The sequence below is a fragment of the Ursus arctos genome, unplaced genomic scaffold (genome assembly GCF_023065955.2).
Source record: "Ursus arctos isolate Adak ecotype North America unplaced genomic scaffold, UrsArc2.0 scaffold_13, whole genome shotgun sequence".
NCBI classification, from domain to species: domain Eukaryota; kingdom Metazoa; phylum Chordata; class Mammalia; order Carnivora; family Ursidae; genus Ursus; species Ursus arctos.
The window spans coordinates 12870612-12887367 of NW_026622797.1; the positions used below are offsets into that span (position 1 = coordinate 12870612).

At 39.9% G+C, this 16756-nt stretch overlaps 1 protein-coding gene across 1 annotated transcript in view; it reads right to left on the bottom strand.

The window, feature by feature from the left end:
* Positions 1-15148: 15148 nt before the first annotated feature.
* The window catches only part of OPRM1 (opioid receptor mu 1), a 47350-nt gene continuing 45742 nt past the window's right edge, over positions 15149-16756 (bottom strand). Inside the window, 1 exon segment of the mRNA XM_057310934.1 lies at positions 15149-15193. Coding sequence (XP_057166917.1) covers positions 15149-15193 — 45 coding nt within the window.

Below are 16756 nucleotides of genomic sequence, written 5' to 3' on the forward strand. Positions count from 1 at the left end.
TTTTATTTTGGTAATTTTCACACTTCAGGAAAAGTGCAAGAATGAGAATAGCATAAAGAACACTTGTGTACACTTTTCCCAGACTCACCTGCTATTAACATTTTATCCCATTTGTTTTATCATTTGCTTTCTATTCTTTTTTTCTCTCTTCTTCTACACACACACACACACACACACACACACACACACACACACATTATCTCACAGAACTGTTTGATACTCAGTTGACTTTTATCACTACATATTTCAATATATTTCCTAAGAATAAGGAATAGAAAGATCAGAAGCACCACTTTGGAGAGGTAGTCTACCATGGGCCCTGGGTTTCCTGCACATCCTTGCTGACTGTGCCAAACTGCAAGGCTTGACTGTTCTCTGGCCTGGAACAGTTTCTGCAGGTGCTCACATAGGCAATTAGGTGGGCCAAGGTGACCACAGCATTGATCACTGTGTGAAGTGCCTGTTCCTAGGGAGGTTGGTTTATCACTTGCCCCCAAAGGGGCTGAGACTTTAGCGCTGGGTTCCTTAACTGTGACACAACCCATTGTGTGTGCAGCCACCATCTGGTCCCATCATGCTGCCCTGTGGGATTTGGGGGCAGAAGAGGCACTGCTGTGCTAAAGTTTCTGCAGTTGCTGTGCTGTGAGTACTAAACTGACTTCAGTCTACTTTTGGCACCTGAAGAGTTGTGGCAAGACAACTTGCTTGCTTGCTCGGTCAACTCCTTTGGAATCTGGTTACTTCTCTCCACCTTCTAAGAGGTTCTTCCCAAACTGGCACCATGAGCAGTTTGTGAAGATAGACAATGACTTTTTTGGAAGAGAAAAGGCAAGGGCTCATGGACTGGGTTCGAGAATATGAAGAAACTCCTTGGGACCAGGTAGCAAATGTTCTGGCAAAAGTGGTACAGAAAGATGGAGTAAGTTGTCCACTCCTGTCCTCCCTGTTGATGAATGTGACTTAAGTCAATGGGTGGGGCTGAATGGTGAGGGATCAAGTCTAACCAATTGCCCAAATGGTGCCATGGTTGTTGCTTGGACTAGGAGGCTAAGAGAGCGCTCTGAGCCCCACCAGGGAGGAAAGCACAACTTCACCAGTTTTAAGTCAAGACTAGAATGAAGGCGGTGGGGGGGGGGGTGTAAACAGAAGGGGGAATGAACCACGAGAGACTATGGACTCTGGGAAACAAACTGAGCACTTCAGAGGGGAGGGGGTGGGGGATTGGGATAGGCCAGTGATGGGTATTAAGGAGGGCACGTATTGCATGGAGCACTGGGTGTTATACGCAAACAATGAATCATGGAACACTACATCAAAAACTAATGATGTACTGTATGGTGACTAACATAACATAATAAAAATTAAAAAAATAAAAATAAAATAAAAGGAAAAAAAGGACTAGAAACAACTAGAGGACAAACGCCCTCTACAGTGAGCATTATAATGAATATTAAGATATAGACCCACAGTGAGAGGGAAAAGAGGGATATCCAGGAGTGCTTTGACCAACAGGCCGAGGGACTGTCAGACATGTGGCTGATGAAGGAGTAGGGAGCTCATGCTCTTAGTGAACAAAGCACTTATACCATCTTACAGGAGACCCCATACTTTAAGCCAGTGTTTAGATCATTTAACTGGGACAGAATCATGCCCCACAATGAGGTTTGCTATTGTGTATTTCTGTTTCAATGGTCACATTATGACCAAACCAGGGAGATTTTCTTGAGGCCAATAAAATCCCACGAAACCCTATGGAGAAAGCTACTCAAAGGCTGAGGCTACTCTAGACTTGTTCTATCCTGAACAGAATGATAGCCTGATTATGATCCCACATCCAGAGAATGACTGGTTCACTTTTAAGATTACCCCCCCTCCCTGCAAGGTGGAGAATTCGACCACTTTTTTTGGTGGGAGACCCTGTGCTGAAAGCTGGCTGACTTTGGGCATTAGATGCCCAGGATAAAGAGAGCACTCTCTAAAGCAGGCTGTCTAAGACAAAGGCCAGGATGGGAACAGCCAATGTCCTCTAAACTGTCAGGCAATGGGATATGCCTCTTAACATGGGGGATCCCAAAGTACAGGCTGATGGGATAATCACCAAAGAAATGCAGTCCACATATAAGGCTACAATGGGCCCCAAGGGGGCAGTTAGTAGTTCATACAAAGAAAACTCTGTGTGCTCCTGTAGGACCAGATTCCTTTGTGGAGACCAATCTCCATTGATTGAGGAACTAGGAAGCCACGTGGCTGCCTTAGAGTAAGTTTCTCCCCCAGAACCTCTACTGCCTGACCCGCATTTCTGTATCATGACTTGAAAACCTTTAAGGATAAAGGATGAAGTAGGGTATTTTCATTTCCAGCAGGGATCAGAGGCCTCATACCCTTAGAAGGGCAGAATGGGGTGGGGGAGAAAGGTAAGAAGGGGGGAATATAAAGTTATTTACTTATGTATTTATTTATTTTTTTGGATATCTGTACCTGAATGACTAACATGCTAGGTTCTCTTGAGAGGCGAGGACTACACATTCAATTAGCCAGATTTGAAACAGAATAAAATGGGAAAGGAAGTGACTGTTTGGACCCTCATTATGCACCACTTTTGTTGCTCCCAAGACTGAACGTGTAATTGGTATTGATAATTTACAGGCTTGTTCTGTGTAGGCTCATAATGTCCTGGTATGGGAGATGTTCCTGGTATGGTAGAGCCTCTTGTAGGTGGGTGATGAGGGAGATGCATGTACAACAGATCACACCTCCACTTCAGTTCCCCTTCCATGGTCTATAAAAGAAACAATTTAGAATTCCAGGAGAAGAAAAGGAAATCATAGTTTAAATGTAATAGTACATATGACAAACACAGTATCTTAGTATAATAGTTCTGTGTGGCTAAAAAATCTAAGGCAATCTGGAGGCTCATGCAGGATAATTGCCAAGTGAATTCAGTTGTTGCTCCTACAATCTGGCTATTCCAGTAATTGTGACTATGACTGAAGCAATTGCCCATGATGGCGCCTGGTATGCTATCCTGTCTTTTTCTCAACTTCTTTAGCCCCTGGAAGATCCAGATCCTTCACCTGGCTGAGCCTCCAGAACACACTGTGCTGCAGTGGTCATACCTGAACTCTCAGGATATTTGCCACCAATAGGTAGGTTGATATACGGAACAAATCTCTTTTTTTGTTGGTGACATGGTCCTACTACATTGATGATATTATCATGATAAGCCCTAATGAAGTTAGCAGATACGAACTCATATGAAGGCCCAGGAAAGCTTGTTAATTCTGATAAAATACAGGAACCAGCCACCCAAGTCAAAATTTTGGGAGCAATGTGGGCTACAACTCAAAAGTGGATCCTACAGACAGTAAAGAGATAAGAACTATGGCGCTCTACCACCAGAAAGGCCGTCTCACAGTTGCACCGTTCAGGTATTGGAAATAATATGTACCTTATCAATGTATGCATTTGTTGAGTCTGAAAGTTAATCAGAAAATCTGCCGAATTTGACTGAGGACCTAAGCCTCCCATGATCCTGGAGGTTGTTCCAACACCCCAGTCCCAAGGTGCTTTCAAGCTCCATAGAGGGAGGCAGCCTCCATGAGGAGAGCCCCTTCATGCCTCCTTGGTACCATTACCTACTTCAGTTGGGGAAAGAACTCCTTAAACACTAGAGGTGCTGGGAGAGGGAAATAATGAACCCTCTCTTTGTGTCTAAGTTCTAGCTCTACAACCTGGCAAAATAATCACATGGTTCATTGAGACAAGAAGATCTCTGACTCAAGAAAACTCATAAGGGCTTGGCTGGCCCTGAGTTACTCTATTGTGTCCGATGTTATCAAAGAAAATTCCTAAATGTGAAGCCCTTTGCCCATGTACAAATGTACAGATACACGTGATCTTGTTTTAGGCTCATACCAATTCATATGCTTCTCCTGACACCTGAGTGTTCTTCGGTTATGCCATGTATGGCTATCAACGTTATAACTACTTGATGACCTTGCCCATACGGATTATCCAAATTAACGTAATGGTGATCCAAATAAAATTTATTGACAAATTCTGAACTAAAGTAACCTGTCCCGTCAGTTATATGTTTGTATGTGGAGAGAATGGGCCACAGGATATCTCTCTACTGGGCATGTTTGGAGGCTGCTGGTTAATTCTTCTTTGTCCCCTGCAATTTTTGGCAATGACACCATTCCTTGGATTGCATTCCCTTTGTTAGGCCCCCAGATAAAGAGGGCTGTCCAATGCTGTCTGACCTGAGGGATACGTGGATTCCTGTTTTTGTGTAGCAGTGTGAAAATCGTCCCCCGCCATCAGATTCCACACTGTAGAGATAGTCAGGAACCTATCCTTTAGCTACCATAGCCAATGAAATGTAACAAGCCATAAAAGATCAACAGATCAGGCTAAACTCTCTGATTGTAAATGGATCATTGTTGGGATTTAGGCTATATTCTTGTTGATGTGATTGAATTAATTTGCTGCGTTTGAATTAATATCAATAGTATGGTGGTACAATTCATGCATACTATAAGAAAGAAAGCTAAATGGTTATTGGTAATAAGACCTATTAGCCCTCTCTAGGACTTGTTCAGTTGAACATAGATCCTGGGGTGCATGGCTGAGGTTAATACTATAGATTGTCCTCATCCTGGGATGGGATTCTATGGATAATAAGTCTAATCAACTATTGATTGAAATAAATAGGACAGATTTGGTTCTAGCCCCCATCAGTATGTTTAATCCAAATTGCTATGGGGTGGCATATGAAAATTGAGTTCAGCCAAAAATATGTTGAGCTGACAGGTGAATTATTGGGAAAGACAGTCCTCCAAGCATCCCTACACATTGCTGACTCAACTGTATGACAAGGCCTATCTTCTGACTCTGAGTTCTTCCCATGGTCACATAGTCAAGAACCTTTGCTGCCTGACCTCAGGAGGACCACGGCACGACCATTTTGGAATTGCTTGCTCCTAGGACAGAGGATTGGTTTGCTTACCACTTGCTACAAAAGGTGCTGAACCCCTAGCTCTGGGCTCCTCAGTTGGCTGCAATCCTCTGTGTGCATAGTGACAGTCTGGGCCCATTGCGTTGCACCATGGGACACAGGGATGGGGAACCAGGGCTCCCGTGCCGCTGCTCCTGCAGTCTGCAGTGCCATGAGTAGTACATTGTTTTCTCTGGTCCATTGAGTCACATGGTGTATTTTTGGTACCCATGGAGCAGTGCCAAACCTGCTTGCTTGCCGAGATACCTCCTTTAGAAACCTGTAACTCCCTGCCATTTCCTAAGTCTGAGCTTCTGTCCTGACGTGACCACGGCATCATTACACATTTCAGTAAATTTGACGTTTGACCTCGATACACTATTTTAATCCACCTTCAGTTCTCCAACGTTGTCAACAGCTTTTGGAACTGTTATTTTTTTTCAGGAAATCAACTAGCAAATCCCCTTGGGCTATTTTTTAGCCTGTTTTGAACAATAAAGTTTTGAAAAGCTTTTAGATTCAAAGTGAAGTTTATTTGAGGCACCTTTAATCTCTAACCACACAATGACTGGAGTGTGTTTCCTACCCCTGAAGGGAATTTAAAAGATTTTTTTTTTTTAAACCAGTGTCATCATTCTATGGAAGGAAACGGAGGTCTTGAAAGATGAAGGGACAGGCTTGAGTATTGGTTGAGGAAAGATAGATCAATATCCTTATTTTTGCTTTTTGCAGCCACTTTTTTCCACTTCTGTTTTTCTCTTTCCTATTTGTGATGCCATCCAAAGTTGCAACTGAAGCCAGTAACAGAGTTGGGTACTTTTGAAGCTGATCAGAGTTTTAGCCAGCAATAGGCTTCAAAATTTCCTTACTACAGAATCATAAAAACAAAGCCACACAAAAAACTGAGAGCTGATGCTTAATAGACAAAACTCACCATTTACCTCAATGATACAGAATCCATCCCTTTTTTCTAAGCTCCTTTGTCTGAGTAGACATATTGGAATCTAGAGTATGACAAGGGGTCAAACTTCAGGAGAATTCAAGGAGAGGTGACGTAATCTGGTAGTTCAAAGGATACGGACTTTCTGTGCCATATGCTTCCTCCTACTCTTAATGTGTGTTTATTTTGTTCAATATAATAAGTCTTTTCTCTCACAAAAGGAAGCTTTCGTGGCTACTTTTGTTGTTCACTAGGAGAAGCTAGTCCCCAGAGTCTGAATGGGGTGATTAGTCAAACCCCACTTTGTTGGCAGTTGAAAGAGTCCAGAAATGTCCTACTTGGGAAGATGTCCTCTGCAGCCACTGGTGTGGGATGCGGAGCTCACATAGCTGGTTATCGTCAGCCTGGCACTGGAACCCAGGCTCCCTAGTTTCCAGGCTTGTGTTCTTTCACAAGAAAGATCATAATTATTCAACTTTTTTGGCATGCATCTCACTGTTGAGTATAGATGATTTTTAAAAGAAACCTATTTTCCTCAAAGATGCTTTATTCAAAACAGAAAAATGTGCCAATTATGAGACTTATTCCTAGTAATGTGTAGTTTAAATGAGTGAAAACACATCCCAAAGCTACATAGACATTGTCCCCCTTTAGGACTGTAGCCAAAAAGCGGCAAATTTCAAAACAGAGCAAAACAAAAGTGAAAACCCAAACAAAACACAACCTGTTCAATAACAAGCAGAAACAAGTTTCAGTCTCTTGCTTGTATTTAGGCCATGTATTTTAAATGAGTGAGACTAAGAGATCAATGATCAATTTCTGAATCCTGGTTAATAGCTGGGACAAACGGATGTTGCCATTTATTCTAGTAAGACATTGGCTTTTGAAAATAATTGTGCCTAACTGGCACTTATGGTCTACAGTGGGCTTTGAAACTGCTTGGTGAAAACTTCATTCTGTTGCTACCAGGCATCCTTTGAAACATTGGGTCTGTGTTCAGATATGTTTGAGAACTTCAGCTTAAAAAACAAAATGCAAACATATATGTAAAACTAAATGCGGCATACCCACGCGCGCGCACACACACACACACACACACACACACACACACACACACACACAGACTTTTCAAAGCCTTTACAATGTTAATATAGATTATCAGTCCCCATGACCAAAATATGATAAGCAGCATTTCTGAAAATTTGTTTAAAGAGTTATTTTCTCACGGACTGCATATTAATATTTCACTGTAGCAGTATGCTGTAAAATCTTATAGAAAGTCATTTGCTCTGATTCCTTAAACATCAAATCTTTACACCCGAATTCTGGCCACATTCCCTTTCATGGAGGCAAAATGCTGATGCTTGAACATGCAAGACCTCCAGCGACAAGGAAGTCCTTGTATTTCAAGGCTTAGAAAAGTTTTTCTTTGGTTGGATTACAATCCTTTTCCCTGTAGCTTCCACCTGTTGGCTTTAACTAGTGGAATTGTACTGAAGAAGTCCAATTCCCTCTTCACATCCTTTCAAGTATATGAAGAGAACTATCTTGTCCTCTCTGAGTCTTCTATTTCTCAGGTAACTACGTGCAGTTACTTCAACCATTTGTCATATTGAAGAATTTTAACTTCTTTCACCTTCTTAGTTGCTCATCTCTGAACACGTTCCAGTTTGCTTATTTCATTCCTGAAGAATGTGGTGTATTAAAGCGAACATGTCTTAGGCTGATAGGTCTTCTGTTGATATGATTATCTATCATTGCAATATTTGAGATGGCCTATACCGTATTGTTGATCCATGAAATAAAATCTATGACTTTTTTTTTTCCATATCTGCTATCACTCACATTCTGTGTGTCTATAGGTGGATTTCTGGACTAAATTTTTTCTCTAGTGACTACTGTAGCTGTAGCTTTGCTTACTCTTCTACTATGTTTGTTCCCTTACCCTATCATTCAGGTTATTCAGCATTCCTCCATTGATTGGGACTCCTAAGATGGGAATCTTTCAAAGCTTATAAGCCTATCTCATTATACCATTATATTCAGATCATAATTCAACATACTATAGCATTATTAAAAACTGCAAGAGCTGGTCAAATCTCTTGCAAAAAACACCATCGATACTGTGTTTACTTGATTTCCCTGTCCTCTAAGAAATCAAGATTCTTAGAGAGCTTATCTTGCCTCCCAGAGGTTATTGCTTCTTTTCTAAATGCTTTCAAAATATATTTTAATAATTTGTTCTAGGTCCTAAAAATAATTAGTGCAAAGCTAAGTGTTCAGTGAGGTTTTTAGTTGCTGCAAAGTTGCCATTTAAACTGTGACTCTGTTTCCCCCCAACCCCCAGTTTTCCAGGAATGTCTCCCATTCTTCTTTGCTTCTGAGGTTATGATTTATGTTTCATAATTGTGTTTCATTTACAAGTTCTCTTAATGTTTCACAATATCCAGGAGACTTGACCTCATTCTGAGCCTCCCATTATCTTTTAACAATATCTTCACCCTTACTGGCCTTTAATTCTTTCTTAATAATGTTTGAGACTGAAGAACTTTTCTCAGAAAAAGAAGCTTTAAATAAAATAAAGATTGAAGAAGCGTGCTTTCCTCTTGTCTTCCATTAATACTGAGTCTTAATCTTTGCAATCTTAGTGCAGAAGGAAGCTTTCTTTTGCGAAATTAGTGTGGTGTCTCTCAGGACACCTGGGGTCTAGCTCCTATTTTGGGGCAGTACTTTAAAGACATCACAACTAATTTCTTCATGAATTAAATGCAGTTGTCAGGTTAGATCAATGGTTCTCAACTCATTCTCCCCTCTCCTCGCTATACCCCTGCCACCCCACCCCAGGGGACATTTGGCAATGTCTAGAGACATTTTAGCTGGCACAACTAGGGGTGGGTGGGTACTGCTTGCATCTAATGGAAAGAGGACAGGCACGTTGCTAAACATTGCAATGCACATTCCCCCACAACAAGAATTAGCTGGCTCAAAATGTCACCAGTGCCAAGCTGAGAACCCTTGTCAAGAACAACCTTATGATTCCTTTTGGTACCATTATTTTATTCCTTTTAAATTTTCTTTACAAGAGCTGTAATTCAGTTTCTTGGGGAAAAGAGAAGAAGGAGATGAAAAGTGTAAAGCCTCATTGAGTGGCTTGGAATAATAATGCTAGCCAGTTGCCTGGCAAAGTATGTGGACTAGGATACATCACATTGAAGTCTAAACTAAGTGCTAACTACTACAATTATCACCATTCTCACAGATGCAGCCAATGGAACTGGAGAGTTCCAGAAACTTAGCCAGGAGCATTCAGCTGGTCAGTGATAGACTCTGGATAAATAAATGCACCACCTAAACTTTCAGGATCTTATATTATATTTGCTATTCTTATCTAATTATAAAATGTCCCTTACCGGCTGAAATTTTTAAATAAATTTACATATACCAGAGTATGTATAATACATAATTACCTGACTTTTTCTTTAGTCATAAAAGTTCTCCTAAACTCTATTTGAAAAGATTCTCACTATCATCTTTTATATTTAGGAAAAAAAATCACAAAATTTAAAAAGTACATATCTGGACTATACTCCTCATTTGTAGGATAAGGCAGTTTGGATTGGATGATCTCCAGTGTTATTTTTCCAGTTCCAATCCCCTAAGACCTGTGAATCTTTTGCATATGCTTGATAAATCCAATTGCATTAATGGGATTTAGGTGTTGATATTTACTTATATGTAGTCATTTGAGAGTCTACTTGTCCCACTGCATTTCTGAAATAACCAGAAAAATTCTCAGTTGTTAAAGCACATAGTAGCCATACTGCAAGCCTCCATCTATCTGCAGCATGGTAAGGTTCTAGGAGTGACATGTATCTCTTCTATTTCCCAAGAGTATCTCCAAGAAAACATTTTTTAAGTTGATGTTTTGAATTTGAATGAATCCATGTACAATTTTGCTTGGGGATTTTTGACGATAAAGACAATTTGGCAACATGATAGAGAAGAAGAAAGAACGGTAAGAGTGAAATATTCTTGCTAAATTGGTAAATTATAGGATGGACTAAATAAGTAATCGTATTGTCAAATATATAGTGACCACATTCCCTTCTACATTCCCTATTCACTGCATTTTTTAAGTTTTTTTTTAAAAAAATAATTTGGCTTTTCTTGAGTAAAATTTTCTTATTTCTCAATGGCATTTTCCATAGCCTTTACTTTTTTGCTTTTGTATCAGATGTCTTAGAGGTAAATATCACAATAAGAAAAATCTATGCATTTGTTATGCCTTAAGGGACTTAGGCATACCATTCTGGGATTCTGGATCAACTCTATCTTTATCTCTTTTGACCTTTATGAAGATTTGATAACGTGGGTAGAAAAAAGGGGAAACAACTAGGTAGGGCTCAATAGATTTCCTAGATTTCTGGTATCCCTGGGATTCCTGGTATCTGTGTGGAAAACAAAATAGTAGGAAGAATATGGCTGATTTCAAACACGAAATGTACTCTTTTTCTCTCTCTCCCTCCCTTTCTTCCATTCTTCCTTCCTTCTTTCCTTATAAATACAATGCTTTATAGACAAATGACATTAATTATTTTTCTCTGTATTCATTCGTGGACTGAGAGAGCCATTAGTTTAAATCACGATGAAACTTTCAGCTTATATTTATTTAAGGGTATCAGGTTAGTTATTTATTTGCATGTGTTCCTAGTAAGTTCAGTTGTTATGGAAAGAAAAAGTAGTTCATCTTCTTTGATTCACAAGCAATAAAACCATAAATATTAAATTATATTTAAACTCACCTCCCACCCAGGTATGGTTAGTAAAATAATATTTATGGGTATTCACTCCTTCAGCATACATCACTGGTAATGCAGAAGATCAAACTCATATGACATCTTGAGAGCTGCCATTATAATCTTCTGGATATGTATCATGAAAACCATTCATGTTTTGAAAAAGTACCATTACAATTATTTAGCATTCAAAATAAATCCTGTTAGTAGCCTCCTCTTATCCACTTTCTACTCATTTCAATGCCAGGAAATCCATTATATAAGTAAGAAATTCCTTAGTGTAAAGGGAGAAGGACAACAAAAGTTGTGACCCCTTGATTTCCATGGAAATAATAATTAGAAAAGAAAAATTAAGACATGTTTTATTCTAGAAACTTGCAGTTCTTATAATGTAATCCCCAAAATAATTTTGTCATTTGTAAAATTGTCACAATTTGCAAATATTTATTGCAACCTACCAAAAGATACAACAATCAGAATGACATTCCAAAGTTAATGACTGGTTTGTGATAGGTCATCTTCATTCAGTTTGTTGGTGTGAAGAAAAAAAATGCAAAAGCAAAAAAATACTATGTAACTGCATTTCAAATTCATAGAGGTAGAAGGAAGAATAAATGTGTTGTAGAAAGTTAAGAGAGCAAAATTTCCACCTTTCATATTTAGCTCCCAAGCTATAAATATAGATAACAACTAAAGATTGACATGGTTCAAAACACTAAATTTTCCATGATAAATGATTATGAAATAGCAATTCATCACTTGAGGTCAGCCAAATAAGTAACATCTCATTTAAATTTAGTTTTTTAAAGATAAATATGTTGCCGTGTTTTATCAGTTTGTTACATCAATTGAAACAACAAGCCCAGGAAAATGCTGCAGTAATTATATTAGTTAATCTAATCTTTAAAACTTAACCTCCCTGAAAGATGAGAGTATTCATTCAGGAAGAACGCTAGCTAATTCATGCATCAAGGTTCACTGTATGGTTCTGATATACAGAATAATCTTCTGGTTCAACCGTCTTATGCACGAGTTGAGAAAACTGAGATAGCATAAAATGAAGGGATTTGTTCCATCACAAGTTGGACAGGCAAAGCATGACCACTGGAACATTCACCTGACTCCCCGTCCTGGTCTCCTCTGGCACCACCGCCCACCAAGCTGCCTTCTCTAGCAGGATAAAAGTGATTTATGAAAATACTAAGTGATCCTCTCTGACATGAATGAAAAATTCTAACTTGTGGAAAAGCAAATGGTATCATTCAGTGAGAATCAATACGACCTTTATGATGGCAAAAGATTTTAGTTCAAATAATTTGAACTCATATAATGATAACCGAAATCCTCATTGTTAAATTTCTAATTCCCCAAGCTATTCATTAATCTATTTGGTTGTTTATCTTTATACACAGACACACAGATAGCTATGAATATATCTAAACAAGCCTACATAAAGACCTTATGGCATTTGAATCGCTAGTATGTAAATACTACAATTTAGTTCTGAGAAGAATGACAACCAGACTGGTGGAGCAGTAGGGCACATAGATTAAAACAAAATTCAACTGCATTCATTCCTCAGTTCTTTTCGTAACTATAACTTCGGGCAGGCGAATTCTGTACACATTGGTTTCCTCAACTGTAGAGATAATGATCCATCCCTCATAGGACTAAACAAGAGATACTGGACACAAACTGGTCCAGTCAGTGTTATTTCTAACAGTCTTAAAGCCAAATATTTTCTGCGAATAAACATATTTTCAATTAAACAATATTTTCTCCTCCCGGATTATGGCCAAGTTATAGAAACATGACATTCTTATTTATTAAAGATATTATTCGTTTTAAATCTAAATACATTCTTGCGCTACACATACGTAAAGAGGCGTACCAAAATCATGCGCATGCGCCCAGACATGCATGCGCACACACACTCGTAACTGGATCCATTTTCTTTTTAAATCCCATAATGGAAAGAATAGCCATTTGGTTTTATTCACAAAATATGCACTAATGTGGTCAAGCTCTGTAATTTTGTGAGCTATTCTCATTTGGGCCTTTTGTGATGGAATTGAAATGCTTTTCCTTCTCGAATTATCTCTCCACAGATGTTTTATAAAAAAAAATCAAGGTCTAGTTTTTGAGAGTGATGTGGTTGATTTAAAAAACTAGGCTTCTGCTTTTAGTTTAGCTGGGGATAATATAGCTTTGTAGTTAATACGATTGCAAAGCATCTCCTGATTTCTTGACATGCTACCTGGATTAAAATGTTAGGAAAATGCTTTAAAAATGGTAACCGGAGGGCTTAGGGCTGGGCTTGTCATATTAATGAGAAGAAGTTGGCAGGAAGTACCATAATATTAGCTTTATCAATGTTATATCACTATATCCTATAAGACTCACTGATAGAAAGTGAAGTCTTTGTCCAATTATAGCTACATTATTTTGCTAAACACAAGACTCATTTGGTGAAAAAATTCTTACTAATCAGCTTGACTAAAATGGTAGCCAGGTTAGACAAAACAGTAACTTTAATAGCATTTGGATAAAGTTACAATTTAAATCAGTTTTCAGTTTCATGTTTTATTCAAAATGCAGATACTTGGACCCTACCTTGACCTTGACTCAGTGAACCAGAATTTCTTAGAGGAGTTTCTCAGAACTTATACTCATAATAAGGTTTGAGAATCTCTGGCTGAGACCACGTAATAATATTTGAGCACAAAGTGGCATTGTGTAGGAAAGCAGACAAAAGCTTTGGATTAATATTAGAAGCCCAGATGTTTGTCTGGGTTCTGCCATTTACTGGTGGTTTTATCTTTATAATCATTGAGCCTCCCTGAGCATTTAGTTTTTCATGTTTACCCATCAGGGCTGTTGTAGGAAGCCAAGGTGATAGTGCCCACAAAAGCACTTTTTAATCTGTATGCTGTGATACAAATGTAAGATAGCATTATTATGATGGTTATGGTTAATACAAACTCTTAAATAATAATCCAACTGGTCTAATAGAGTTGTTTCTTTTCCCATATAAACATTAAAGGACATAGTCCAGATATCACAACAGAAAATGCATTATGGAATGCAATCAGGGTGGGAAACCAAGCAGTGAAGGCAGGTTGGCGTGGCCAGCATCTCAGGTCTGAGCTGATCTGAACTGATCTGCACAAATGGGGAAGTGCTGTGAAGCAAGGTAAAGTCCAGTCACAATGGTTGTGTGGTACACATAACAGAGAAATTAAATTGCACAGAGAGCAGATGGAAAATGAATGTCTATGCCTAAGTCTACTTAATAAAAATCTAGAAGCCATAAAGACAATGTGCTGAACATAAATCAAGCATGGAGTCCTGCACCTGGAGCAGGAGGCTGAGCCCTGGAACGCACAAAAGGACATGAGGACATCTTTTATTTTTATTTTTTTATACATAGCCAAGGCAAGACCCCTTTAGGACACTGAATCCAGCTCTTGGTCGGCTCATCAATAGCACTTGTGAAAAATAAAATTAAAAGACAAGCACAAATGTAACAATTTTTTCTTCGGAAAGTAGAAATTTTGATCAGACGATTAGAGAAAAGAAAATGAAGAAACCCTCCTGTGAATATTTTCCAGTTACTGAAGGGTGAGCCTGGAATAACATCAGAGTGTCATGTAAGCATTGAGGTTGTCAATCAGTTGCCTAGGAAAGGGGTCATTCTTACCGCCCTCCATATCTTCTGAAATATCATGAGCCTTCTGATCATTCATTCATTCAACAGATATTTTTGGAGTACTTTTTAAATGTGTCAGACACTGTTTTAGGTAGCTGCTGGAGGAAGAAGAAGGAGCAAGGCAAATTTGGTTCATGCCCTCAGGAAGTTATGCCTGTCCAGGGCAGCATGGGCCTACTGTAGGTAGTTGGCCAAAGGGGCCACAAAGATTTCCCTCCCTATATCCACACCCCTTTGCCATGTAACTGTAGCTCCTATCATCAAGAGGTAAGGTCTGTTTGCCCCCTATTGAACCTAGGACTTGGGACCACCATGAGGTCAGCGGGGGCTAACGTGCTGGAAGATGAGGACCCATTGGAGCTTGACACTCTTGCAGGGCTCATCCCAGATCAGCTAGCTGACGTCAGTTCTGCCAGCTGCCGCCGCCCCTTGCGTGCACCCAGCTAAGACCGGAAGAACATTCTAGCCCAGCCCCACTCAAACTACTGATCCACAGAAGCACGAACTACATAAATGGTTGCTTTAAGCCACTATGTATTGGACTGATTTGTTATGTAGCAAAAGCTGACCGAGTAGCCCTTAACTATGTAAATATGATGCAAAGTTTATTTGGGACACAGAATTTTCTCATACGGCTTATCAAATTACCTTGATAACATCCAACTCTTCATTTTGCGCTGTAGGGACATGGTCTCAGTGTACAGTTGTCAGAATACAGACACCCTGGGAAGGTTTGATATTGGATCTCTGATCTGCAGAATATGAAGTTGACTAATGCGCTTGAAACATGACATATAGAGTAAAATCTATGTCTTGGAGAAAATACAAATACGTAGGTGGGACATAAACATGTACGACAGCACCAACTCCAAACAAGCAGTCAAAAAGTTCATGCAAATCCAATTAGTTTTGCTTCGCAACATAATGGCTCCTGGCGTCAAAACAAAAACACAAACGAACAAACAAAAAACCCCAAAACCTGTCTGACAGATTCTGAATTTGTCTGACTAACCAACTATATTCTATAGACACGGCCATAAAGTCTCCGATTTTTCCTTCAAATAATTTCATTATTTTAATATATTATTGAAACTATCACCAAAGGCTTATGTATGGTTCCAGATGTCTGTGTGTAACCGCCTCGATTCTAACAATGACACATCAGTGGAGATGAGTGAAACAGATCTTGGATTTATCTTAATTTTCAAACGTGTCTTTTCCTCTTTTCCTGGCAGCCGCTCTTCTCTGTCCAGCCCTCCCAGCTGGGCATTTTGGGAAAGCAGCCAATTCCAGGGCTAATGTGTTTCTGCTGTTATCTGACACTGATGTTGCTTCATAGAGGCTGCAATGAAGATAAGCCCTAATTGGATGTATTTCTAAAGCAAACCTTTTAGTTACTTAGAACAGAGCTTCCTCAATTAGCTTCCTTTCTCCTCTCTCTGGCTATGCAGGAACCACACTAATGTGAAAATGCTGGGTCTGGACGGGAGTCAAGAGCAGGGTCGGGGCAACTGAAGGACAATCAGACGGAACTCAGGAGAAGCTCTCTGCCAGGCAGGTTGGGAGCTGTGTTTTCAGGAGAGCAGGTGAGGGAAGGGCACTGGGAGAAGCAGAGGTGACAAGAGGCCCTGGGGAAGTGGCCCAGCGTAAGGCTACCCACAGCCCCACCCCAGCACGCCTGCAAGAGAGGGAAGGTGGGGCAGCTCCCGACAGAGCAAGAATCAATACCTTATAGCGTGCTCCATCCCTGGGCGCCAACGGAGGTACTTTGTTCCAAGGCAAAATGTGTTAACCTTGGTTTAGGATTGGGAGTTTTAAATTGCATTCTGCAATATATTATCCTCAGGTCAGGGAAAATCTATCTGAATCCCTACCCTCTTTAAGTTACCCACAAGCTTTTGGTAGCAGCTGAGAGGGAGAGCTGGGTCGTAGAGGAAGCAGGTTTAGAGTTCTTGATGTGAAAAAAACATAGCGAAAAGAAGCAGAGGAGAAAAAGATTTCTGTCTTTTACTCAGTCTGAAATGGAATTAGAAGTGACACAAAGTAAATTAGTAATTTCCCCTTGGTTGGTAGTGGGTCGGCCATCATTACCTTCTACGGCCTGGAGGGCCCAAGTGCCAGCGTTCCTTTCAGCATTATTTAATATCAGAGGTGTGAGCATTAGCGCCCCCTATGGCAGACCACGTGGGCCTCCTTAAGCTAGGCCTGTGGTCAGTAGGAAAGGGTGAGCCTGGGTGGGTCTGGGCTGGGGCCGGTAGTGGTGGTGGGGGAGACAGAGTGGGGCCTGGGGAAAAGAAAATGAAGAGGAAGCAGCC